The sequence below is a fragment of the Drosophila persimilis genome, unplaced genomic scaffold (genome assembly GCF_003286085.1).
Source record: "Drosophila persimilis strain 14011-0111.01,24,50 unplaced genomic scaffold, DperRS2 tig00000000-arrow-pilon, whole genome shotgun sequence".
Classification (NCBI taxonomy): Eukaryota; Metazoa; Arthropoda; class Insecta; order Diptera; family Drosophilidae; genus Drosophila; species Drosophila persimilis.
The window spans coordinates 7,866,268-7,892,560 of NW_020825288.1; the positions used below are offsets into that span (position 1 = coordinate 7,866,268).

The following is a 26,293-nucleotide window of genomic DNA, read 5'->3' on the forward strand; positions in this document are numbered from 1 at the left end:
GTTGCTGGTGAAGGCATTGCCGAACACACGAAACCGATGGGCAGCGGGGTCGCGGTAGAGACGAAGTACAGGCGAAAAGGGAATTGAAACCCCGCGCGCTCCCTCGTGCCTTTTGGGTCCTAATGTTAGGACCCGCCATAGAACAGCTTTTTGGTCGCTCATGCAACATACAATTGGTATTGTAAAGTCTTTGGTAGGATGCAAATATTTTCCAAAAGTCGACAAGAGCCTAATTGGTCTATGGTTGTTGAGATCTTCCGGTGGTTTTCCTGGCTTTGGCAACATGATTATGTGGTCATACCTCCAGGCTTTTAGTTTTAGTTCAGTTTTATTAAAAAGTCGCATAAAAGTGTAAAATTAGTTTTGAGTTAAGTTAAGTTATAGATCAGGCAATATGGGCGGACAAGTGCACACCAAATGCTTGTCGCCATAGGCATCATCTATTCTTCCTACAGTGGGCCAAATCTTTGCATCGGGTTTAACGAAGAGCTAAAAAACCAAATTGTATATAATTTAAGAAAGAAATTAAACAGCAATTCAAAAGATCTTACCGCTGGGAAGGCGGCCTGTTCGCGGGTATACGGTCTATTCCATTTGTCGGAGATGACCTGGGACTGGGTGTGGGGCGACATCTTCAGGGGATTGACCGCCCTGTCCATGCGGCCAGCCTCGATCTCGGCAATCTCCTCGCGAATGGATATCATGGCATCGCAGAAACGATCTAGCTCTTCCTTGTCCTCGGATTCGGTTGGCTCAATCATCAGAGTGCCGGCCACGGGCCAGGACATGGTCGGGGCATGGAAACCGTAGTCCATTAAACGCTTGGCCACGTCCACGGCCTCGATGTTGGCCGACTTTTTCAGGTCGCGGATGTCCAGGATGAACTCGTGGGCCACCAGCTCCGAGCTCGGAGACTTGTAGAGCGTCTTGTAGTGCTGCTCCAGGCGCTTCGACATGTAGTTGGCATTGAGGATGGCCACCTGGGTTGCGCGTTTCAGACCCCGGCTGCCCATCAGCTTGATGTAGGACCAGGAAATGGGCAGGATTGCGGAGCTGCCGAACGGAGCAGCAGAGACAACCCCGAAGCTGTGCTCCTCGCTGCTCAGCGGACTGATTACGGGATGGCCGGGCAGATAGGGTGCCAGATGAGCCTTCACGCCAATTGGACCCATGCCAGGTCCGCCGCCACCATGAGGAATGCAAAAGGTCTTGTGCAGATTTAAATGGGAAACGTCGCTGCCGTAGTCGCCGGGCCGGCAAAGACCGACCTGGGCATTCATGTTCGCCCCATCTAGGTAGACCTGTCCGCCGTGCTTGTGGATTAAGGTGCAGATTTCTGCCACTGTCTCCTCGAAAACTCCCATTGTGGACGGGTATGTTATCATCAGGCAAGATAGCTCGTGGGCGTGCTCCTCGGCCTTGGCCCGCAAATGTCCCATATCGATGGAGCCGTTGGACAGGATCCGTATGGGCTCCACTTTCATGCCCGCCATCTGCGCTGAAGCAGGATTCGTTCCATGAGCGGAGATTGGAATCAGACAGATATTGCGGTGACCCTCGCTCCGGTGCTCATGATAGCTGCGAATCGCTCGCAGTCCGGCGTACTCTCCCTGTGCCCCTGAGTTCGGTTGGAAGGAGATTCTGTCGTAGCCAGTGATCTCGCACAGATCCCGCTCCAGCTCGTTGAACATCTGGTGGAAGCCTTTGGCCTGATCTACCGGAGCAAAGGGATGAATGTCGGTGAAGTGGCGGAAGGAGCAGGGCATCATCTCCGTAGTGGCGTTTAGTTTCATGGTGCACGAGCCCAGCGGGATCATCGAATGGACCAGAGAGATGTCCTTGTTCTCCAGCTTCTTCATGTAGCGCACCATTCGTGATTCACTAGGATATGAACGAATAGTCAATGGAATCGGAGGAATCTCCTCGATCATTCTTACGCCTACCTGTGATAGCTGTGGAAGATGGGATGCTGCAGGTAGGGGGAAGTACGAAGGAACTTTGAGCTCTCGATTGAGTTCTTCAGGACATCTCTGCGGGCCAATAGCTGCTCCACCGATGTCTCTGCTTTGAACACCCACAGGAGATCGTCAACATCCTCTACACTGACTGTCTCATCCAGGGCCACACCGACCGTTCCATCACCCAGGTAACGGAGATTAATACGCTTGTGTTTGGCGCGCTCTTTGAGATCCTCGAGCGACAGATTCCCGGAGAGCTTCACATGGAGCGTGTCGAAGAAGTTCTTGTTTATCACCTCGTGACCGACCTGAAGCAGACCCGTCTGTAGGGTCAGGGTGAAGTGATGGATGCGATTGGCCATGGCCTTCAGGCCCTCCGGCCCGTGATAGATGGCGTACATGGCGGACATATTGGCCAGCAGCGCCTGAGCTGTGCAGATGTTGCTGGTGGCCTTGTCCCGCCGGATGTGCTGTTCCCTCGTCTGCAGTGCCAAGCGGTAGGCATCGTTGCCGTCCATGTCGCGGGTCACTCCAATCATCCGACCTGGCATCAGCCGCACTAGGCTCTGCTTGCAGGCAAAGAACCCAGCATGGGGACCGCCATAGCCCAGGGGCACGCCCAGTCGCTGAGAGGTGCCGATAGCTATGTCAGCCCCGAATTCGGCCGGCGGTCGGAGCAGGGTCAGTGCGAGCAGATCTGTGGCCACCACGACGAGCGTCTAGAATGGGGAATGCACTACTCTGGTGTTCAAAAAATGTGTATTGCCTTACCCCGTTCTTTTTTGCCAGCGAAGCTATATCCTCAAAGTCCTTGACATCGCCGTACGTGTCTGGATACTGCAGCAGAATGCCAGCCAGCTCTCGGCTCGGCAGATCCGCCTGCCCAATGGGACCCACCTCAATCTCCAGCTCCAGAGCTTCAGCTCGGGTCTGGACGACGGCCAAGGTCTGCGGATGCACGCGGTTGGAGAGGTAGAGCTTCTTGCGCTTGTTGTGGCGCGTGGACAGGCACATGGCCTCGGCAGCGGCCGTGCCCTCGTCCAGCAGTGAGGCATTGGCCACATCCAGGCCAGTCAGGTCCGAGACAAGGGTCTGGTAGTTGAGCAAGGACTCGAGACGGCCCTGGGCAATCTCCGGCTGGTAGGGGGTGTACTGGGTGGTCCAGCCAGGATTCTCGAACATGTTGCGGAGGATGGTGTGCGGGACATGGCAGTTGTGGTAGCCCATTCCAATGTAGGAGCGCCACAGCTCGTTCTTCAGCGAAATGTCGCGTATGCGGCGGATCAGCTCGTGCTCGTCTGCAATGCGGAGTGGAAAATTGTTGTCAGCCAGACGGAAGGCAGCTCAAAACGACAACAGCAGGGCAACGGCAGCGATAAGTCGGACCCCTCTGAACCTGGCTTATCGCTGTTATCAGCGCCACTGAAACACGCCAGGGGGTCCGGTCCAATGCCTAGACAAGTGTTTTGACAGCTATTTTTGGACCTACTTTTCCACTACTCACTTAGGGGTTTGTCCAGATTCAGGTCCCTCTTCAGCTGGATGCTCTGGGGCACGGCCTTCTCGGTCAGTTCGGCCAAGGACTAAAGAGAATTGAGAAGAGATTGGCTCGTGGATTGACCTTGGATTGTAGCTGCCCTCACCTTATAACCCAGAGTGTCTAGCATGGCCACCACATCCGTTTTGCGTGGACCTATGTGGCGACTGGGAAAATCGGATTTTGTGGGGAAAAGCACCTCCTCCACGGGCGTGGTGGCCAGATAGCGATGCTGGCACCTTAGCAGCAGGCTGCGACTACTCGTTCCCAAAAGTCGTTGCATCGTTTGGACTAGAGGTAGACTCGGGGCAAAGGCACGTCCACGGCAGGCGGATTTCAATCGATGACTGACTCCAGGCTGGAGAGATTCTCCCATTTTAGCTGATGACGACTAGACAGATCCGTCTTATCAGTGGAGATTATGGAGAGAGAGAGACCCTCTCTCCAAGCAAAGCCCAGACAGAATGATAGAAAAATGTACGCGTTCGTATTTGGTTTCTTTTTTTTTTATATTTTATTTGAAAACTTAAAACTCTTTAACAATTTGTAACAAAAATATTTTCATTATGTCCAATTTTCATTTCTTCTATTTAAATTTCGAACATCAACAACAAGGAAAGAACTCACAGAAAAAAAATTTAAATATTACACCAAAAAATAAACTTTCTTTAAGATTAGATTTTTGGGTATTTCGTATTCGTACTCGTATAAACTGAAGCCGTTCTTGAATTGTTTTTGCCTACTTAACAATTGCATTTAATAATAATATATACCCAAGGTCGTTGGGAAGGGAACACATAACCCGCAAATCGATATATACTTTTCATAAAATTTTCGTAATCGTTTTGAATAACTTTCGGTTCCGTTGCCTTGTGAGATAAATGTTTCTATAGCCATTTGCATTCGGGTTTAATTGAGTTTTGGAGCTTTTTTCATTACTGAAATTCAACAACTGCAACCGATATATGATTTAATATAATATATATCATTCGGAATCGGTATAGGTATACATATATGTATATATATAACAAATATTGGTAAACTAATATTACGGCTCGTGTCAGTCAGTTAACATTCTTTGATTAATGCTTATTTTTTATCCACGACTAACTCGGCCCAAAAATGCATTGAGAGTTCTACACCGTTGCATAACTTTGTTGTGATCTTGGTTGGCTAGTGTATTCTGTAGTATTTGTTAGACAATATTTAAGAAAAGTTTAAGTTTAAGGTTAAGTTTAAGTTGAATTGAATGTTTCAGAAACATTTCTGGTTAAAGTTTAAAGGTTAATGGTTAAAGGAATTAGCTAAACTTGTTTAACGCTGAAAAAAGATGCTGTAACCGCTTCACATTCTGGTTATAATTCCGATAGGTATTATCTTTGTATATATACTCGTATGTAGATATATAAGGATGTAGATTGTATAAAAAATCTTTGCTTAGTTATGATCAGTTGCGTTTCTGGTGCTGTCAATGTAGATGAGGTAAGTTGCAAGAAGCCAAAGATGGTTTGGTGCAAAAGTTTTGCCTTAACATTTTGTGGAAGAGTAAATATCGGATTTATATAGGTTTGTTTTTGTTCCTGTTGTATATATATATGTATGTGTAAATCTGATGTGTGTATTATGTATATATATTGCTTGTTGCATTGTCTTACGATTCTTCTGATGTTTAAAATGTTCACTCGTAAAGTAATCAATTTGAGCTTGATTTGATCGGTAAACGATCTTTATGCGGAGTGAGGTTAGGTGTGGAATATGTGTGTCAGTGGTAGAGCAGTGCGTCCCTCTACGGCTTGTCCTGTTCAGTGGGGGTCTTGGGGGTATAGCCTGAGCCAAAGCTAGTCTTAAACTGATATTGACCGAGCAGGGAGGAAGTACCCACACCCACCCCGCCCAGGGAGCTACTGGTCAAGGGTTCTCGCAATGTGAATGACATCATTGGATTATACACCCCAGTGGAGTACGTCAGAGAGCTAGTAGTGGTCACACTAGCGGCACTACAGCTGGAAATGGGATCGGTTAAGCGACTGCCCAAGGAGCTGGAGAAGTTGTAGGGCATAAAAGAGTTCGATGTCGTGATGGCTGAAGCGGATGTTGTGGTGGAGGCAAGCAAGTTGTCGGTGCTATGCAGTCGCAGATCGGAGGAACTGCTGCCGCCGATAGGCGATAGAGATTTGCCGGATCCGGCCGTGTGCGTGCTCAGATATGAGTAATTGCTGCCGCCGGGCTGGGAGAATGAAGGGCCTGCATAGCTGCTGGACATGAATGAGGTGTGGCCAGTGGTGGTAATGGGTGTGGAGGTGCTGCTCGTGGTGGAGATCGACTGGTAGAGATCGCTATAGCTCTTGGTGGTGACCGATGGCGACACCACGGGCGAACGGCTGGGCGGACGGGAGAGGGTCTGTTTCTCGATTTGTTTCTCCGTAAGGAAGCGATCATAGAAGGTCGAGGTCACCGTCGTGTGGCGGATCTCCAGCTTGGCTGGCTGGTAGGCAGGAGGGGCTGCAGGGGCATTCGGACGCCTGTACGGATCGTAGGGCTGTCGGTAGGGCGACACAGGCCGGGGGAAACTATCGGTTGCCGTGGCTGTTCCTGATATTGTGGTACCTGTTGTTGTTGTTGTGGTGGTGGTGTGCCGTGTGGCTGAGGATCGGGTCTCGTATGGGGAGCTCAACGGTGTTCTGCAGGCCGAGCGTCGGTCGTCCGCGTACTTGGCGCACGTCTCTTCTAGTTGTCTATCTACTTTATGAAACTTGGTTAAACTACTCCCGCTACTTAGTTCGCTACGATTATCAGCAAAATAATTTGGCAACATATTATCACGTCTTACCCTACTGCTCTCGCGCTCCTCCCGCTCCTCCCGGTCCTCCTGCTCTCCGCGTCTCCTGCGCGGCGACAGATCCCTGCTGATGTCCCTGTGCGAGCGATGGTGCAGCGGACTCACGTCCCTCCCGAGGGGACTCAACGAGCGCCGCGACTCAGCCGAGCCCAGCGAACGATGCTCCGAGGTTATCCTTATAGACGGGGTGTAGTCGCTGCTGCGTTGCATGGTCCGGCCCCGACTCTCACTGCGACTGTGGGCGAGATCCTCCACGGAACTCTTCTTGCTGGCGAAGTGCAGGGAGTCGGTGAAAAGCGAGTCAATGTAGCGCTGGCACTTCTCCTTTTGGTAGGGCTTCTCCTCACACAGTGTGTCGATGGACTTGATCGAGTTCTTGATGGAGCTGAGGCGATCGTTGATGTTCTCACCCGTCGTCCTCAGCGGCACGCCCGTGTGCGTCCCAGTGCGGGTGATGGGAGATGTTTCCTACAAAGGATACTTTTTGTCAGTGGAAAATCATGGCTCAAATAAACATGACTGATGTCGAGAGTTTCTTTCCAAGAACGTTAATTATAATTTTAAATTAGAACAGGGAGATCCATCTAAACATGGACTATGATCAACGACTCCCCTCCGACTAGCGACTTACCCTCATCAGGCGACTGCCCAGGGCGTCTAGACCTTCTGCCGAGCTGCTGCTGTAGCTGCGAATGCTTGATGGCTGATCTGCAAGAGTCTTCTTAAGAATACGTTGAAGAATTTTATTATTCTCCGATAAACACTCCATAACCTCATTTATGGTGCCCACCATTCGTTCGCTGGACTGGCGTGACTTTGGGCGCGGCGCTGACGCCTCCTCGAAGTAGTCCTCGTCCTCGTCCCGGAAGCGTATCACCTTGGGACTGGTGGGTCGATAGTGCGTGTGGGTGTGCGTCGAGTGTGCATCGTCGCGTCGATAATCATCGTGGTCATCGCGTCGCATCGCAGACTTTGGCGTGGTGGCGCCCCCTCCCCGGCGAGGACTCTGTTCGCGCGACTTGGCCGATTTGAACTCCTCGAAGGAGATTGAGGGCGAGATAACGTCCTTGAGCTTTTGGTTAAAGGCCTTGTAGTCCTTTTGTGTCTTAAAGTCGAAGCTATGTTCCTCCTCCAGAGCCCGCATGCGCACGTCCAGCTCCTCAGCCGTGGGGGGCTCTGGCCTGCCCGGAGAGCTGACCAGGCGTTCGAGATTGTGCACTGGCGTGCGGGGCTGCTGCTCTTCCAGCATCTTCTTGCGCTTGATATCCTCGATGGTGGGGGAGCGAGAGCGCGACTTGTGGCGGGAGGGTCGGACAGGAGACTTGAGCTTCTCGTCCAGGAGGCGAATGCGATGCTCCAGCTCCCCGGTTGTGGGTATTTCGCTGCTATCGGGACTCGGATCAAGCAGCATTTCGAGGGGATGAATGGGTGGCTTTCGATTGGGATCGTTCATACGCCTGGCCAGATTCTCCTTCGACTTGGACCGTACCAGATCGAGCACTCTATACTTGAACTCCAGGTCATCGGAGATGGGCAGATCATTGGGATGCGGCTGGCGACGTACTGGCGAGGTGTAGGGACTTCTTTTCGCCTTCTTTTCGGAGGCTCGAGTCGGTGATGAACCCGGCGTCTTTTGACGCTGACGAGATGGTGATGTATACGGGGAGGTGTACGGTGATGAATACGGGGACTTGCTGGCTGCCTTGCGCGATGGAGAAGTGTACGGCGACTTGGTGGCTGCCTTGCGCGATGGAGAAGTGTACGGCGACTTGGTGGCCACCTTCCGTGCAGGACTACGCGAACGTTGGTTGGCTGGTGGAGGTGGTTCCTCCTTGGTTGGTGTCTCCTCAACTGCGAGATCGTCATCGTCTAGGCCCTTGCCCTCGCACAAATCTAGATACTTGTTGAGGTCCTTCTCGTGGGAGAGCGAGTATTGCAATTTGATCTTGCGTTCGATTTCCTTCAAGCGCTGCTCCACATCGATCTTTTCCACATCCTCGAGCAGCTTGATCTGACGTTCGAGCGAACGAAATCGGGCCTCCAGCTCCTTCGTCGAGGGTAAGTAAACCGTTTTTCGTTTCAGGTGATGCTTGACCGGGTTGGGTCCCCAGTCGTAGTCGTTTGGCTCTTCAACCTCTGGCTTGTCTTCTATCGGTTCTTTAGGCTCTTTTGCCGGCTTTTCTTCTTCCGCATTTCCACTGGTATAATCCTCGATCTGTTTGGTGAGATCGGTAATGGCCTGAGCCTGCTCCACTTGCTCGGCAGAGGGCTTGCTTTCAGCTCGTATCAGGCGGCCATCTTCGGACTTGATTAAATTCCGGTCGTTCAGCTGCTTTTCCAAGGCCTGAAAGAGATCTTCGAGTTCTTCGGTGTTGGCTCTGGTCAGGCGCCTGAGTCTTGAGGCCTTGGGTTCATTGTCCATAAGGAGCACAACAGTCTTGTTGCTGGCATCCACAGGTCCAGTTTCGCTGCCATTGGTGACCATTTTGTCTGGCATTTCCTTGGAGGCATCCTTGGTAGTTGGTTGGTTCTTTTCTGGCTGCTGATTGGAGGATTCCTTCGTGGCTGTGCACTCGTCGGAACAGCACTTCGTTGCTTTCGTTTCTTCGTTCTTGTTGGGTTTGTCTTTCTCAGCTTGAGGGGGTTCCAATTCCTTGAAAGAGGGCTCTTCAACATGTTCGGTTTTGATTACATCTTCCTGTTTGGTATTCTCCTCTTGTACCTCGGACTTTGGATCGACCACTGCCTCTTTAGCTGTTTTATCGACATCTACCTCTTTGGCCCGGGCTTGGGCTATCTCTTCATTTTCCAGGGTTTTGGTCTCCTTCACCGTTTCGGGCTCAATGCTCTCTGGCGGAAGGTCCTCCAATCTCACCGTCTCATCGCTTTTGACATTCTGGTTGTGGCAATCCTTCTCCTGCTTTTTGGAGCCTTCACTCTCATCGGGTTTATCCGGCTGTGGCTGCGGCTCTTCCAAAGCTTCATTCTCTGGGATGACGGTGCCGTTCTTGGCTCTCTCTTCCACCAACTGTGCCTCCAGCCGCTCGAGACGTCGTGCCAGGTCCTCTGTAGTGGGCTTGGACTCGCTCCTCTTCCGTTCAGAGTCCTTGTTGACCATCATTTTGATGTTGATGCTGATGTTGATGGGCTTGTGGGAGTCCACTTCCTCCAGCTCGCCAAAGTTCTGCGTGTATCGCACCAGCTCCTTGCCGGTGGTGGCATCGATGGTGTCCGTGCTCAGCCGACGCGGCGAGCCGCTGTCATCGCTCTGGGGGGCCACAGCCACTGCCGCCGCTGACTTCTCGCGCATGGCTTCCAGCAACTTGAGACTGTTCTCGCTCAGCTGCTTCTCCAGGGCCAGGACACGCTGCTCCAGCTGGCCTTCGGCCAGAGCCTGGCGCGAGGTGCTCGGCCCGTCAGCGCTGATCACTAGGACATTGGCCTTCGATGCAACTTCGGAATCACTTGCACAGCGCTGCTTGTAGAATTTCTTATACAATTGCTTCTCCAGGAATTGTAATCGGTTTTCCAGATCGGCCCTTGAGGGCAAATCGGAGAAACGACGAACCGTTCGCTGCTGCCAGGGTTCATAATTTCCCGATCTGTAGTAAGCCGTGTTTGCAGGTGCTTCCGAGGTCTCATCGCCCATCGTTGTGGGTCGCTGTTGCAGTTGCAGCTGCCGTTGTCGTTGCTGCTGCTGCTGCTGTTGCCGTTGCTTTCGCTGCGGATTGATCTGGCTGGGCTTGAGGTTCTCCTCACCCGGGCCTTGTCCCTGCATTTTGCTCTGGAGCTCTTCGATGAGTGCCTGCTGCTGGTGAAGTGTGGGCGCCGCCAGGATCCTCAGCTCCGCGGGTGGCAGTGGAGGAGCCGGGGGCGGAGAAGGTATATGCGCCTCAATGGCCACATCCACCAGCTTGGGCTGGGACTTGGTTTTGCTCTCCGCCTTGTCCTTGCCATGCAACGCCTCGAAGCGGCTCTCCAGGTCCTCCGTTGAAGGTGGCTGTTTCTTCTCCGCCGCTCGGTCCTCACTGCACTCCGAGATGACCTCCTGTTCGATCCGTTCGAGAGCTTGGTTCACGGTCTCGCTTTGAGTGGAAAAATGATTCTTGCTGCTCATGCGGCGCTTCAGGGTTTCGTAGCGCTTTTCAAGATCCTCTGTCGAGGGCGGTTCCGAAGCTCTTCTCTTACTGAGATCCTTCTGTTCGGTTTGCTGACATTCCTCAGTGTTTTTTGTTCGACTATTTTCAATTTTTGTTTCGTGAGACTCCTCAATATTATTTGCTGAAGTTTCCTGGGTTTCTTTAGCCTTCTTTGCTGGAATTTCGTCCGTTTTCTTCGATGCAGTGACCTCCTTTTCTTTGGTCTCCAACGTCTTGCTGGCACTCTTACATCGCTCTTCGAAACTTTTTCGCTTCTCCTCGGCTCGAACTTCGACCTCTGATTTCTTCTGATCGTTTGTCAGTGCAGTATTCACTTCTTTCAGCTTCTCCTCAAAGGTTTTCGTGGACTTTTGTTCCCTTTCCGCAGTCTCAGCTTCCTTTTGATTCCTTGCTTCTGTCGACCTCTGATCTTTTGCTGTGGATTTTGTTTGCTCAGCTTCCTTGGATGACTCCAGGTTGGTTGTGCTCAATTGCTTCTCCAGGGCATTGAAACGCTTCTCCAGCTCCTCTGTGGAAGGTGGGGACTTACGTGCAGTCTTCACAGGTTCTTCTTGATTTTCCACCTTTTCTGGTTCTGGCTTCTTTTTTGCCTTCTCTGATTCCACTTTCGTGTCGGGGCTGTCTTTTCCCGATGGTTTTGGTTCGACTCTTTTAGACGCTTCTTTTTCTTCACGGGTTTTCGTTGGTGTCCTATCCTTAACCTTAACCGTTTCGTTTCGTTTATTGCTTTCTTCGGAATCCTTTGAATCCTTTGAAGCCCGTCTTTCTTGGGGTTTCTCATCTCTAATTTCTGAATCTTCTGGCTCTTTTCGGGCCTTAGGTTCCTCCCTGGCTGGCTCTTTTCGGGCCTTAGGTTCCTCCTCGGCTGGCTCTTTTCGGGCCTTAGTTTCCTCCTTGGCTGGCTCTTTTCGGGCCTTGGGTTCCTCCTTGTCTGGCTCTTCATCTGGTGGCTCCTTTTTAGTCTTGGCTGGGCTACTCTTCTGTACGCTCATTTTGCGTTCCAGGGCATTGAAACGATCCTCCAGCTCGGCTGTCGAGGGCAGTTTCCTAAGGCGTGGCTGGTCTCCTTCTTTATCTTCTTTATTTTTATCAGTTTCCGACCCTTTAGTGCTTTCCGTTTGGGGTGTTGTTGCTGTGTCCTTTGTCTCGGATTGGGAGTCCTCTGATCTGTGGAGTTTGCTGGTCTTCTCGCTGTCCTTCTGCTCTTTCGTGCCACTTCCGCTGGACTGCTCTGCATCTCCCAGGTCCACCGGGGGAGCCTTGGAACTTGATTCACTGGAACTCATTTGCTTGGTTAAGGCATCGAAACGGCTCTCTAGATCGGCTGTTGAGGGAATCCGCTCAGACTTTTCGGCCAATTCGGGATCCATTTCCTCCAGCTCCTTTCGCACCTTCTCGGCACTGAGCTGCTTCTCAAGGGTCTCGAATCGCTCCTCCAAGGCGGCCGTGCTGGGAATATACTTGGGCTTATCACATGAGTGCTCCTGGCTGATGCGATGCTCCAGCGCCTGGAAACGCTCCTCGATATCGATCGTCGACGATCTGGTCAGCGTCTTGCGTCGTGGATCGTGACGCTTCCGGCTGGCATTGCTCAAAATGGCGGCTGTCGGAGGCGGTGGCTGGTGCGACTCTATCGTCATGCTCAGCACCTCCTTGTAGTCGTCTTTGTTTTCGCCGGGAATGTTGTCGTCGCGGATCTGCGGCACTTTGTCATCCGCATCCACCAGGTCTTCCCTTATCTGAGGCGGAGACATTGCCTTCGCCTCCTGCTCGCCGCTCTGTCCCTCCACCTGAGCCCTCTGCTCCATGTACACCGCTCGAGCGTCCGTTCCCTCTTCGTTGAGGGAGTAAGACAGTTCTAGGCGGCTGGGACGCTCCACACTGTTCACTCGCTCGAAATACTGATTGGTAACGCCATCTTCACTAAAATCGAACCGACGTGGAGTGGATTCGACGGCCTGCTCCTCTGCCGCACTCGCCGCTCCTGCTGCTCCCTCAATGCCCAGGGGATCGATGGACACCGGCCTGGGCGTCGGAAGCGGACTGATGCAGGACGCGCCCAGATAGCTGGCCATGTCCGGCATCGGCGACAGCTGACTGGTGCTGGTGATTCCAGGGATAACTGTGTCCACCAGCAGGTGCAGTGGCTCCATTTTGCTGGCCAGCTCGGACTCATTGCCGAAGCGGCCGCTTTCTGTGGCACTGTCCTCTGCAGCTTCCGCCTCCTGTTTGGCGGCCGGCTCCTTCTCATCCCCACTCTCTGTGCCCATCAGCATGAAGGGAATTTCATGGGAGCTGGGAGCCCAGGACTTTGGTCTCTGGCGCTCCAAGCTCGCCTCTCGGGACCCCGTCAACAGCTGCGGCTTCTCCTTTAGCTTGCGCGCCAGCCTCGCCTTTTGCTTGGGACTTTTCTCCGTCGACTTGGGGTCATCGTCGTCACACAGACTGGTGTCCGTGCTGGATCCACCGCCGCCGGCGCTGCCACCGCTGCCCCCGGCGCGTTCTACCTGCTCCTGCTCGCCATCGCTGTCCTCGCTGTACGAGGAGCTGTCGCTCTTGCCGAATCGCGATCGGAGCTTCTGCGTCTTCATCGTCTTATCAGCGCCCTCGCGCATTATGGCCGCCCGTTCCGCTTTGATCTCCTTCCAGGTCAGGCTGTCGCGGCGTCTGAGAGTGGGGTCCGTGTCCCGCCACAGCAGAGTCTCGCCACGTCGCAGCTGCTTCTCGGTGGAAGGTTTGGTGTGCAGAACGGCTGGGAGGGAGGGCTTCCTGGCAGGTGGAATGGCTCCCAGGGGGGCACTCACCCTCTTCCCCTTGTTGGTGATGATGGCCGGCCGGCCGAGGAGCAGCTGATTGACTGCCACCGAGGCCTGGGCAGTATTCGGTGGTCCCTGACGGGCTGCCGTCGAGCAGGCAGTGGTCAGGATGACATGCGCCTGTTTCTGGCGCTCCCTCAACCGATCGTATTGCTTCTTGAGCAGCGAAATGTCCAGGGCCATGCGGTCCTTCGGCTCCGTAGGCTGCTTGCCCGCTGCTGGTCCCACGGAGCCGCGACGGCCCCAGTTCAGACCCCAGACGGTGGCCACCGCCATGCGCTCCTCATCCGAATGCGTGTCCTCATCATCGTAGTACAGTCTGCAAGGGAGGATGCTCAGAATGCTGGAACTTTGAATATCTCTTTCCGATATACTCACTGCATTCCCTGTTGGTGTCGGAGAGGGGCAATGTTGTACAGATGCTTGTCCCTCAGCTGCCTGAGATCCGCTATGGGTCCTAGCTTGACGACTCTTTCGATCAGTCCATTCGAATCGATCAAATGGCCGTTAAGCAGTTCACTCGAATAGGAACCCATTTTGCCATAGAACTCATCGGCTGAACGGACACTGAGAACGCGTCTGAAACGAGAAGAAAGGCATCTCTTGAAAGGTATTCTAATGTTAATAAAGATTGCATTTCATAGTCTTTGCTAGTCTGTTGAAGGCCTGAAACTCTGCCTACAGTCAAATCTCAGTGGCTGGCTTTTGAACGCAAAAGAGCCTGGAGCCAGCCTGTCAGAAATCGTGCCAAAAAATGTATGGGCGTTGTCTCTACTTGTACCCTGTCTTTAAAATGCGTCAAATATTGTGCTGATGCAGGAATAACTATGGAGAACAGAAAGTTTATATTTCTAAGATTCTATTTGTTTCCTTAAGAGCTACTTTGGATTCAGCTTCCAGCCTTTTCGAATGACTCTTTTCCATTAGCTCGTATCTTTCTTCATGGTTTGCCGTTTGGATTTCTTTGACATTGAAATCGCTTAGCCCCAAATCTAGCACCATGTCTAGTCGGTTTATGCATTTGCTAACCTTGTTGATAGCTGGTTTACTTGTTGTTATCCACAGACACCATAAAAAGTTCCTAGATGACAGTACATAAAATTTCTGGTGGCCAAAAAACGAACCGAAACTGCTAAATTGCATTTGGCAAGCGAGAAAAAGTTTTACCAAATTTCTAACAGCAGCCTTGACACAAATTCGTGCCGCACACTGCAGCACCAACAATTGGAGGGGGGGGGGGGTGTTGCACTGGCACCCAACCAAGCAAAACCCCCAGCCAGGGCAGAGACAGGGACAGAGAGGCTGTACTCACTCTTCAAGGAGGCTCCAGAGAACGAGAGCGGTGCGGAGGATGACATCGCTGCCCTCGATGAGCACCAGGTCCCAGACGCGCAGCACACAGGACATGGGCAGGCAGGTGCAGAACATGGTGAGGAACCACTGCATGGTGAAGACATTGGTCAAGGGCGGCTCGTAGGCATTCTCCACGGGCCCCTGAAGGCGCTGCAGGTGCTTGGCGAGGCGCGGCAGACGCGTTTGCATCAGTTCGCGGAATACGCCCATGTCCGCCTGGAGGCCGCCCATCGAGCCGTAGAAGTAGCCCGTCGGCAGTACGCCCTCAACCAGATAGATCATGACCTTCATGGACTCCTCCTCCTCCTTGTCCATGACCTGCAGTATCAGAGCGCCCAGCATGTTGAAACCCTGGGTGGGATGGACGAGAGTATTCTTGAGTCGAGGCAGCAGACAAAGAGCCGTCGAGGAGCACTCACCTGGCAATAGCCCACCTCGGGATTGTAGCGGGCATACCCGAGCAGAATGCGCTTCAGCTTGGCCTGGTTGATGGATCCCGCGGGGCCGGTGCACAAATTGGAGCCAGTGCGATGCAGGTCCTGGTTTCAGTAAAGGGGAAATCCGCTTAAAAATAGCCCCGGCCCCAGGGCAGCGTGCACCAGATTCTCACCTTAACGATTTGTATGCCCAGCTCCTCGTCATCCTCGCGCCACTCCTCGCAGAAGCACTTCTCCCGCTGCTTGGCCCAGTCCACGTTCTTCGACTTGAGGTATTTGTCCGCCAGCGACAGCCACAGCTGTGTGGGTTAAGGTGGGGTAAGGTGAGGTGGCCAATGCAATCAGTCCAACCGGACGGCTGACAGCTGACAACTGAATGGATACCTTACCTTGCGCCGGAATTCGGGTGGGGTGCCGCCGGGCAGGCGGGCGACCAGCTTCATGGCATGCAGCCATTGATTGTAATCCGATGCAGCATCCTCATCGCTGGCGACTGCAGCGGCGGTGGTGCTGGAGCTGCTTTCGTGGCCTCCACCGCCATTGCGTGTCAGCATGTTGTGGGTGGCGGTGCTTCTATTTTTGCTGTTTGTGGTGGTGCTGCTGGTAGGGGAGGTTAGGCTGGCTTTCCGCGGCGGTGGTGAGAGGCTAAAACGCATTTTAGGCTGTGCATCGTCTGAAAGAGTTAAGTTTTAAGAGTTATATAGCATACGCTCTGGCTGCGATTGATTGTATTTCTATATATATTATTTCTCTATTAAAATCGGACTCGATTCGGCTGTGTCCCTATGACTTACAATATCCGTGCAGTATGCAAACTTTACATGTATATAAGATACGTTTTTATAGATATATATTCATAGAAAGAGATTAGTTGGTTTTGTTTAGAGTTAGTAGAGCGCGCAAAAGAGAGAAGAAGAAAGAATACAAAGAATATATGTATATATTGATATATTTATATAGGTTAGACACATAATCAATCAAGTATTTTGATCCGGATGGTATCAGGAGATGACAGCGAAATGTGTCGATGTGCGAAACAAACTCGAGATCAAAACTAGGACATGCGAATCGGGTGGATGTGAAAAGCCAACATTCAAAGCTAAAATGAAACAAGTCACTCCTCGTTTAAGGCATCCTCCGTGCTGGCTTTTGACACATCTTTGTGTGAAATTGACCATGACATTTATTACGCCAGACAAGTGGTATTCTCTAGGTCTGTGGGGGGGGTGCAGTGTACATGTGTGTATCTATGACATTTCAGCTTTCACCATGTTATACAACATAGTTAGCAGCTGAGATCTTCTACGCCAAGCTGCCAGACCAAGAACAGTATCCTCATGGCTCAACTTTATCTTTTCTGCTGCCTGGGGCTTCACCCCAACAGCTTCATTGGATGTACCAGTTCATTCCCCACACAACACACTCTACACTAAAGGTCAAGTTAATAAAAAAATAATATTGTGCCTGGCGGAGAGTTTATGAGAGCAGCATAAATTCAGATTGCCTTTCGGTATGGTTCAAGTTCGCTTTTAGAATCGATAATAATTTTGGTTTCGGAGTCGGAGCCCCACTTTATGGCTGATAATTTGATTTCCGCTTTATTTTTCATTTCCAGCTTATTGCCGGCTGAAACGTGCTGGAAATGCTAAAGCACAAATCGGAAAGCATATGCCAAAAAAAAAAACACGAGGAATTTTGGTTGGAATATAAAATTACCATTTTAAAGAACTCCCCGGAAATTGGGGTAAAGAAAGTGCTTTAATTTTTGAGGAATTCTATGCAGAAAATGCTTTAATTTTTTGCGGGGAAATCCATTAAAGTTCAGAGAAAAGTTTGCCAAAAAAAGAAAAAGAAAATGGCCTCTGTCGATTTCTCTCTAGATATACAGTTAGATGGGCAATTTCTTTGGCATGTTTTCGCCCAAATTTCCTTTGCTTATTTACATACATACTTGAGCAGATATGTGTGTGTTTTTGTGCGTGTGTGCGTGTGTTTGTTGTACCTAAGAAGTTTATTCCAACAAATGGAGGGCGCTGGTGGCAGGCATTCGCATAATGAAGAGGCAATCATGGGAGCTATTGCCGAGACTTTGCTGAAAGTTAAATTCAAGTAAACATTGGCTTGTGTGTTCAGGGGAAAATTGAAGAAAATCCGTATGCTAAAAGCGGTTGCCAGGCCGCACAACAAGCCTGACGAGCCCCAGAGCCAAGTGCGGACCAAGCTAATGAAACACTAATTGCGCCAACTCTTATATAATGGCGGGGCCCCTAACATCGCACCAATTAGGCGCCGGACATAAAGCATTGTTTATGGTCAGTGAATGGACGGATGGCTCTGAGTCCAGCCACGGGGGTCTCATATTTTTTATTGCTATCTCATATTTTTTTTTCGCTCCTCTTGGAAATGCATTTTACATGAGAGATTTATGTGCGAATGACAATGAAAAAAAAAAACTTTCTTGTCGGGTAACGTGGCCAGGATGTGTGTGTGTGTGTGTGTGTGTCTGTGCATGTCAAGGCTGTGATTGTTAGGCAGCCAGCAATTTGGCCAAATGCTCAGTCAGGCCTTGACCAGGCCGGGCCAAAGCTACAAGCGGCATCACGTGCGGTGAGTGTGTGTGTGTGTGTGTGTGTGTGTGTGCGTGTTTGCGCCACTTGTGTGTGCCCCAAAATACAAAAAAGAAAACGCAATGCAAGACAGCTGGTTTAATGAGCCGAAAGAAAATTGCCTTTTGGGTGTGTTGATACACCGGAAAAAAATTATACAAAAAATGGGGTTCAAAAAATAATATGCTAGAGCTTGATTCTAACCCTAGTATTGGCATTTTTTGAAAACATTTTAGGACAGCAAATATTACATCGATTACAGAATTAGAAAAAGTACAGGCTAGCATTGAATTCGGAAGATTTTGATGCTTTTGGAGACCAGTAAAATATATCGATTCTGATCAAAATTGGTTGCAGAATATTAGAAAGGACAATTCTGGTATTGGATTGGAGTTTTGCATTAGCCTCATAGCCAAAATTCGGTTAATAAAATGCTAGTTCTATGACCTTACTGATAGTCTGCTTAAAGCCATCTGTTGCTGATAAAACCACCGCTTCTGGACCCAACTATAAGACGCTCTGCAGCGTATAAACAAGAGCAGTTTTTACGATTCAGGGTCTCAGGGTACACATGGCTGAAAGTTAATTTATCTTCCCTCTGACACCTTTGGAGCAGTTCAAAAGAGATTTACTTCACTCCATATAATGGCCATTTGCCCCATTCAGCCATTCAGCCACTGTGCGAAAGCAGAGCTCCAAGAGCAGCAAAAGCTGTGTACTTAAACCGTATTTATCCCGGGGGATTGCCTGACCCCAAAGCGGGAACACTCACAGAGAGAGAGATAGAGAGGACTCTGAGCGTCAGTTTGTCTGCGGCTGTCTTGGAAACGAACCCAATCCCTGCTGCACTTGGATGCGCAGGCACGTTCAGTGCCATTAGTGTCAATTCGAGCGAGAATCTTCTAATGAATTCCCAGGCCGGGGGCAGGCCAACCAGAAGAGACGCAGACTCATACGATGAGATGAGACCGTGTAATATGTACAGAAAAGTTAATCCTCAATGGTTCATTAAACTATTGCAATGCTTAACCCCAATGCTTATCGGCTTAGCGATGGAAAATTGCCTTTATCTCGCGGTCCCAGACAAAGGCACTTCAACACGCGATTATGCGGCAAGGAGCAAAGGATATCTGCCTCCTGATTGCCTGCATAACGGCCACCCCCAAAGAGTTAATGCAGTTTTTGCGTTGTGTAACTTTGATTAAATCTCTGCAGCATTACGCATACGACACGTGTCCTGTTGCCCAGAACAGGCTGGGCAATCAATTTATATCCCAAAAAGCTGCCTGTCAATTTCGATAAGCTCTGCTTTCACAATTTAATCGAAAGTCTTGCCTGCCAAAAACATGCAAGTTTTTATTTTGTACTTTTCTTTTTCGCTTGAATGGAATTTGATGGGGGATCTGTGCCAGTGACAGTCGGGCTACTCAAGCAGTTGCGCCCAAAAGTTTCCAAGGACATTAAATTGTGCCTTTTATGGCACCCAACTTATTTCAAGAAGGTGTACATCAGGTGGACATAGATTGGGTTACTATCTGTTTAACTTTGGGAGCGAATTCTCATAACATTAAAGTGACGGGCTCCTTTCGCCCACACACATGTCGGCTCCTGTCACTTTGCATAGCCCCAGACACGCTCTGGGCGTTCATTGGGTGTAAAATAAACAGCGACGCCGTAATTACAATTCGATGGTAAAAATGTCAAAGGTCTTGTGTTGGTGAAAAGAACAAAAAAACAACAAAAGAAAATCAAAGACCAAAACAGGAAGTACAACAAACCGGAAGTGATGGCTGGAAAAGCTTTTGTGAAGAGTAGGAAAATAACAGCAAAAAACTTGGCCAACATGCAACAGTTGTGCATATGTGTGTGTGTGTGTGTGTGTGTGTTAGGCAGTTATTGGAAAAATACAGAAAAAACCGAATCAGCAAAAGAGGGAAAGTGGAAAAAGGGTAGTGGAAAATTCTAATTAAATGCCGCCAAGGCTGGATGAATGGGTTAAATGGGCTCCAACGCCTGCCCTCCTTTCAACTACGAAATAATGGAAATTTATGCCAGCCAGCCAGGCGAGGGGTGGTGATGGTAGCGGAAAGCACTCTTTCCATACCCAAAAAAAAAATGCAAATGTTAATTACAAGCGGCTGCCAAAATTAGAATTGTGCGCGTTTCAGCATGAGTAATATGCCTGGGCGGGATACGTAAATATATGTGTGTATGTATGTATGTATGTGTGCCTGGTAGTGGTAGTGGTAGTGGGAGTATGTATATGTGTGCGTGGGTGGGCTATGCTATTGCCATTTTGATGCTGGACAAATATCTTGACTTCTTTTGCATAAATTACCTTTTCGTAGATATTTTTGTTAGTATTTCGTTGTTAAATGTACAAAGATAAAGATACAGATACAGAGATAAAGATAAAGAGAAAGATATACGGAGAAAAGAGTTAGGTTTAGGAACAATTGAACGTGGCCAAAGCATGTAAGTATTTGAGTTATTTTCTGGCTCTGTTACTTTTATTTTTATTTTGTCTTTGGAGAGGCCCTAAAAAACATACATGGATCGTGGATTAATCACACCAGATACTTAGAGGTATATATATATATAGAGAAGGAAGGAATGAGTGTTAGGGGGCGTGTGTTTAGGAGGTGCTTGTGCAGTTTTGGCATAGTTACCCATGTTAAGTAAACGTGCGCCTGTCGGTATGCTATGGTTTCTGCCACGGCTCTTGCCTCAGCGACTGACTCTTTGTTGTTGTTGTTGTTGTTGTAAGTAGTTTTTTCTTGTTGTGGGGATTCTCTAGTTATTGTTTTACATTTTTGCTTTTACGTTGTTCTGATTGTTGTTGTTGCTGTTGTTGTTTGTTGTTTGCTGTGGCCTATTGTATTATTTACACAAGATTTACATAAATACGAGTACACGTACAAAGATTCACTTAGACGTACATATAAGCATGCTTCTCTATATTACAACTAGTTGTACATATACTATAAGGTTGTGGCATGCTAAAATTATATAACTCTGACGTTCAGAAATCCCGACTCGGATGTCATTGAAAGCTATCTTAAGAAAACACATTCAACTCTCACAGCCACAGCCAGAGCCAGAGCCATTCAGACACGTACTCGTAAAGTGAATAAAAGGAAAACCTTGACAGCCGTGCAACTGCAGACCAGACCCCGCTCTCAATGGTGGTCGGCCAGGCTAGGGGTCTTAGCCGTGCCATTGTGCCATCGCATCGATTCCACTCTCCACCTTCTTGACCCACTTTCCCCCCCCCCCGCACGTTACGCCTACCAATAACCTTTACGCTCAAGTCTAAGTAATTATTTCTGAGCCGAAATTCGGATTTGAATTTAATTTATGTAATTTTGAATAAACATCCTCCAGCAGGAGAGCTGCCAAGGCTTAAGCATGCTTTAAGCCTGATTGTGGCTTTTAATTAAGGCTGTGGCTTTAAGGCCATCTTCTCCAAGTGGCAGACGACCCCCAACAAGACCATGGGGGCGGTGGAGCGGCAGTGGCCGCAGGGAAGCTTGTTCTATTGATGTTTGACGAGTGGCAGCGGCTCGTTTGTTTGAACATGGCTCGACTTTTCATTGATTAAGTTCTTGAAATCGCTCAGAATTTCCATATATTTTCACTTTCACTCCGAGTCATAAATCAAAGTTGACGACTCAACCGCGACTCAGGCGCTGCACAAGGGATAGGGGATAGGGGATTTGAATAGTTTGCCCCAGATTAAGCACTGTTCACAGTTGAGCCGCTCACGGCCTTCACTTTGCTGTTTTGTGGGACATTCTTTGTAGTTATGCAATCCGCAATCAACGTTGTTTTTTTTTTCCTACTGCCACACAAAAGCCGAGCTCGTGAGTGGCAGCCTGACGTGAGTCACAAAGGCAACAAAAGTAGCAGCAATATCGGACGAACACACATGTGCGGCAGGCATCAAAACAAAGTCATTCCATAGAGGGGGGGAATTTCACGTTTCACCTGGAAAAGGACCTACAAAATGGCGCGCTCGGCCATCGGTTTCGAAGGGGGGGAACTCGTTGCGTTTTAATGAAATTCCGCATGGCATGAGTGCACTATTTCGATTCGATTTTCTTCAGTTTTTTTAATTACACCTGGGCCTGGGCCTGGGCCTGGGTCACGTTGCGGCGATCGATATCAATGATATTATTCAATTACGTACCGCAGAAAAACGCAATTAGAAAGTGCCAATGCAGTTGCGAAGGTGAAATTGTAATATAAATAAAAAAAATGGTTATAATGGAATGCTGCTGGTCGCACTTTTACACGCGCTCGCTTTTATGGCTGTTTTGTTTCGGTGTTGCCGCCCCTGCCCTGCCCTGCCCTGCCACACCATGAGAGTATTTTTGTCAAGGGTAACGTGCGGCAGCCCCACACACACACACGCACACTAGGAAAAAGAGGGGGCAAGAGAGAACGAGAGAGATATGAAAACATAGATAAAGCGGACACGAAATGCTTGTGGAGGCCGTGCCGAGAGTCCGACAGAGACGCTTCACGTTGTGTTATTTCGAACCGCGTGTCCACACACACACACACACCCAAAACACAGGCAGAGAATGCTGGTGGTGTGCGTGTGAGGCTCGTCAGACAGTCTCCGAGTAACCCAACATCGCTCCATCTTGTGTCGTCATCAACTCGGCCTCCCCCCGAGGCACACACCCACACACAGACACAAACGCGCTAGGATTCACCTGCCCCACCACATACGCACGCACACAGACAAAGTTCATTCAATAAAGCACACACACCAACACCAACACCAACACCCACACACACACACATACATGCACGTTGCGTGACGCTAGCGAGGATTTTTTCAGCGTTCAGCTTGAATTTTTTTGTTGACTTTTCCTAATCCGCACTAACGAGGCACACAGCTGAGAGGTCCGCACTTGACTGGGCCAGGAACGGCCAGCAGAGGCATCCCAAGCCCCCAGCTGTCATCGCGAGGGACCTGCGCAGTGCGCACTCCCCCAACCCCCCCCCGCGCCACACACATTCTGACAGTTGCTGCACTGAGAGAAAAAGTTGGATGGTTAACTTACGTTTCTCCACGGCGGTGACGATGAACTTGCACAGCACCTCCTGGTGGCGGTTCAGGCGATCCCTGGCTATGAGGACTGTCTTGAGCATATAGCCCATCATCAGGATCTCCACCTTGAGAATGGCAACGACATCGATGAGCTGACGCACATTCAGCCTTTCCAAGACTGCACGACCACCGACTATGCCGCTAGCCAGCTGGGCCATTCTGCCCTTCTTCTTATTCTTGCAGGATCTGAGAGGATGATCCTTGTCTCGACAGGTGCACCTGCGTCGAGCCAGCTCCTCTTGCTGGCCGTAAATGTCGCATAGCAATTTGTCGAGTAGCTTCTTGGTCTCACTGTTCGAATCGGGGTTATCGGGGCTGGAACTATGCTAATGATGGCCATGGCTCACCTCATTTCGCTGTCTTGCTGATAAAACTCAGCAGTTGGTTTTCTTTACTTGAAACTTTAGGGTTTTTTCTATTTATTTGTAAAGCGTTGGCTTTCTTTTTTTATAAAATATACACAGAAAAATATACACATAGAAATAGACACACAAAATAATTAACATAACAATCAAAGCAATTAAGTTTCCATGAAAGTTGTATATGGAAGTAGTTTAGGAAAATTCCTATTTCAAGATACAACTAAACCGATCACTATACGATTTTAGCTTTTAGGCGGTATAGATATTAAACGATATCAATAGGGTCATAGGCGGGAAGTAATTGAGGAAGGGAAAGATCGCACAAAAAAATTGGAACCCGAAATACTATTACAAAATGTAGCTCTATTTTTATTAGAGTACGACGTAGAAAGGTTCTTAAAACCCACGAAAATATGTTCAATTCATCCCATGGAAAATTCCGATAGCAACGCGTCACGTTGCGGCGTTATTCAAGAGTGCGTCAATTCTGCAGAATACGACAACAAGCCAGAGACCATCAATGTCAGCGCCAGAGCTCCATACAAGTGCGCAAAAACCTTATGGTACCCACGATTCAATGGCAGCTTAAAGGAGGAATGGAATCTGTGGAGACGTAAGAAGTCTCCTGCAGCAGGATGATCTTGATTCAATGCTGCAACGTGTTGAAATTCTTGCTGGATGAGCTGGCAAAGCTGAAATCCATGCAGGTACAGGCAAGCTTTATCTATAATAAAATTTCAATGGAGATGCTCAAGGAGTTGCTTCAAATTTTTGAGGGTTACAAGAAGCTCTCGTGATGCGAAGGGATATCAAAGGAGTGGCTTCTTGCGAATCGGAAGCTAATGAACACCCTAGTGAACATATGGACAATACATTACCTCCGGGGAAAACCTAGACTTGGCGAATTATACTGCCTGTTCTGAAGATGGTTTTTTTGAATATATAATAGAAGGAATTCCAGATATGAGAATGCCAAATGGGGCATCAGTTGGAACTGCATTTAGTGGTGTTTGTAGTGAGCTACAGAAGCCAAAAACAGATCAACAAAAAGCAGAGCAAGACCAACGAGTGGTCGAAAATACTACCTTACAATTGTCAACTGACCGTGGTCTGCCTTGAGTCAAAAAGGATGGAAAAATAATGCTTGTGATAATACTCGTATTGGACTCAGAGCCAAGGAGTGCTAGATGTGCTCCTATGCAGCGGCTCTCCGACATCTCAGAGATGTCTTCACTATGACAGATGACGTCCAGCTAATTGTGTTTTATGATACATATGATAAATGAAGAAACACCGAGTATGGCCATTTTATTTCCTTGTTACATACATATACGATTTTTAGGGATTTAAATAGTCGTTAAGTGATGTCTAAATGGTGTCCAAAGAAGGGGTAATGTACTGGTGTTTGGAGGTGTTTGCTGACTTAAGAACGGATTTAAACATTTTTAGAAAACCATAAAAGGATTGCTGACAAGCGGGAACAGCAACAAAAGTCTAGTAGAATGTGGCATCAATGTGGGTATTCAGGGAGAAGTTGCGGTACATGCCGAAGCGCGCCACCTCGTTGGAGAACTTCTGGCCGCGCGAATGGAAGCGCTTAGGTATGGTATAGACATTGGGGGCATAGTACCCGTACTCCGAGTTGCAAGTGCGGTACATGGTATTGGTGTCCGTCTCTACGCCATAGCCCTTGAAGCTGTCTGCGGAGAAGGAAAACGTCGCTGAAGGCTACCTCTTTGCTGGCAAAGGAGGAGCATACTTACAGGGACACTTGATATCCTCGCGCTTATGTAGATTCTCGTAGAGTTTGGCTGTCTGGACGACTGGCTTGCGTTTGAGAAACTTCTGGAACTCCACTTGGGGATTGAAGGTCTCCAAATCGTCGCAGGCAGGCTCACACATTTTGCCGACAGAGTTTGAGAAAATTTTACAATTATTTTGTGAAAACTGATGTAAGTCGACGACGTAAGTAAGTCCGACAATAAAGGATTTTATTGACCAAACGTACAACCGCCTCAGAGGTTGCTAAGTTTGAATCTGACAGCCAGTCAGCGGCTGCGCACTGGCCCCCACCGCTTTGACAGCCCCGAGTGACAGTTGAGGCTGGGCCAACCACCATATACACACTTCCCTTTCCCGACAAAGTGTTGTCAGAGCTTCCCAACTGAATCCACAAGATGTGCAAGCTATCGAATGTGCTCAACTTTATTATCTGCATAGCCAACTTTAGTCAAAGCTTCGATGGAGCCCTGGCCCTGAAGAGGGGACCCCACCATCCGCGAGGCGAGACCCGGCGCGTGGATCAGCATCTCACCCACGAAGAGCAGTGAGTGTGGCCACAGCTGCGGCAATGCGGATTCCCTATTCATTATTGGCTTTTCCCTTTCAGTCGCATCGACGATGATCTCAAGGAAATGGGCGTGCAGGCCAACCTGGACGACCTCAGCGAGGAAGAGAAGATATTCTATATGTTCAAGGTGGGGAAAACCAACTCACTAAAGCGTAGGTCATTCAAATGTTTCTGGCATTACAGGCCCACGACAATGACAATAATAACGCGCTGGATGGCCTGGAGATGATACAATCAGCCATGCATCACAACTACGACTACTTCAAGAACAGCGAGCGGGACGAGTACTTGCAGAATGCCACCGACGAACTAGAGCACTTTATAGGTAATAATAATCTGCCCGTATTTGAGATTATGGCCAATAAATTAGATGTTTTTATAACCACCACAGAGGCCATTGATAAGTTTCTGCTGATTGCCGACGGCAATAACGACGGGCTCCTGCACTACCCGGAGTTCGTGAAGGCCATATCCGGGGGCAAGGAGCAGCCGGGCCTGGACAGGAATCTGTTGCGCTAGAGGGAAGGGGCATCGCATCATCCGCAGTAGAAACAATAATAGTTGTAGACTAGTCAAATATATATTTAGCAACTAATTTCTGATTTCCAAGCTGAACCTTTTGAGACTGTACACCACAAGCCACCAGCCAAACTCGGTCACGGCCAGGCAATGCACTAACCTGCACTTCATTTGTACTGCAACATAATAAAATACATTTAAAGATAAACGTAAACACATAGTTAGGATCGAGTG

General features: G+C 49.2%; 4 protein-coding genes across 6 annotated transcripts; 1 reads left to right on the forward strand and 3 right to left on the reverse strand.

Moving 5' to 3' along the window:
* Positions 1-309: 309 nt before the first annotated feature.
* LOC6587657 (glycine dehydrogenase (decarboxylating), mitochondrial) lies at positions 310-3,827 on the reverse strand. The gene is made up of 6 exons (XM_002012851.2): positions 3,602-3,827; positions 3,463-3,541; positions 2,730-3,256; positions 1,944-2,677; positions 552-1,881; positions 310-489 (listed from the first exon to the last, which is right to left on the reverse strand). Exons 1-6 carry the CDS (start codon positions 3,776-3,778, stop codon positions 379-381), a joined length of 2,958 nt encoding a protein of 985 aa, XP_002012887.1. The 5' UTR covers positions 3,779-3,827; the 3' UTR covers positions 310-378.
* A 557-nt stretch (positions 3,828-4,384) lies between these two features.
* LOC6588246 (microtubule-associated protein futsch) lies at positions 4,385-22,600 on the reverse strand. Of its 3 annotated transcripts, XM_026985628.1 has the most exons (11): positions 22,521-22,600; positions 20,376-20,578; positions 15,895-15,915; positions 15,490-15,773; positions 15,274-15,399; positions 15,083-15,202; positions 14,623-15,014; positions 13,689-13,889; positions 7,125-13,629; positions 6,966-7,055; positions 4,385-6,802 (listed from the first exon to the last, which is right to left on the reverse strand). In XM_026985628.1, the coding sequence occupies exons 2-11, from the start codon at positions 20,377-20,379 to the stop codon at positions 5,282-5,284; spliced, it is 9,264 nt and encodes a 3,087-aa protein (XP_026841429.1). In that variant the 5' UTR covers positions 20,380-20,578; positions 22,521-22,600; the 3' UTR covers positions 4,385-5,281. The 3 variants fall into 3 exon arrangements, with proteins under 3 accessions (XP_026841429.1, XP_026841434.1, XP_026841425.1); XM_026985633.1 differs by lacking the exons at positions 15,895-15,915; positions 20,376-20,578 and having other exon boundaries at positions 22,521-22,597; XM_026985624.1 differs by lacking the exons at positions 15,895-15,915; positions 20,376-20,578; positions 22,521-22,600 and adding an exon at positions 20,727-20,811.
* A 1,866-nt stretch (positions 22,601-24,466) lies between these two features.
* LOC6588202 (UPF0691 protein C9orf116 homolog) lies at positions 24,467-25,142 on the reverse strand. Its single transcript, XM_026994746.1, has 2 exons — positions 24,954-25,142; positions 24,467-24,890 (listed from the first exon to the last, which is right to left on the reverse strand). Exons 1-2 carry the CDS (start codon positions 25,090-25,092, stop codon positions 24,685-24,687), a joined length of 345 nt encoding a protein of 114 aa, XP_026850547.1. The 5' UTR covers positions 25,093-25,142; the 3' UTR covers positions 24,467-24,684.
* Positions 25,143-25,296: 154 nt separating this feature from the next.
* On the forward strand, positions 25,297-26,262 carry LOC6588141 (multiple coagulation factor deficiency protein 2 homolog). The gene is made up of 4 exons (XM_002012854.2): positions 25,297-25,516; positions 25,580-25,667; positions 25,724-25,865; positions 25,932-26,262. The coding sequence occupies exons 1-4, from the start codon at positions 25,368-25,370 to the stop codon at positions 26,057-26,059; spliced, it is 507 nt and encodes a 168-aa protein (XP_002012890.2). The 5' UTR covers positions 25,297-25,367; the 3' UTR covers positions 26,060-26,262.
* Positions 26,263-26,293: the final 31 nt, after the last annotated feature.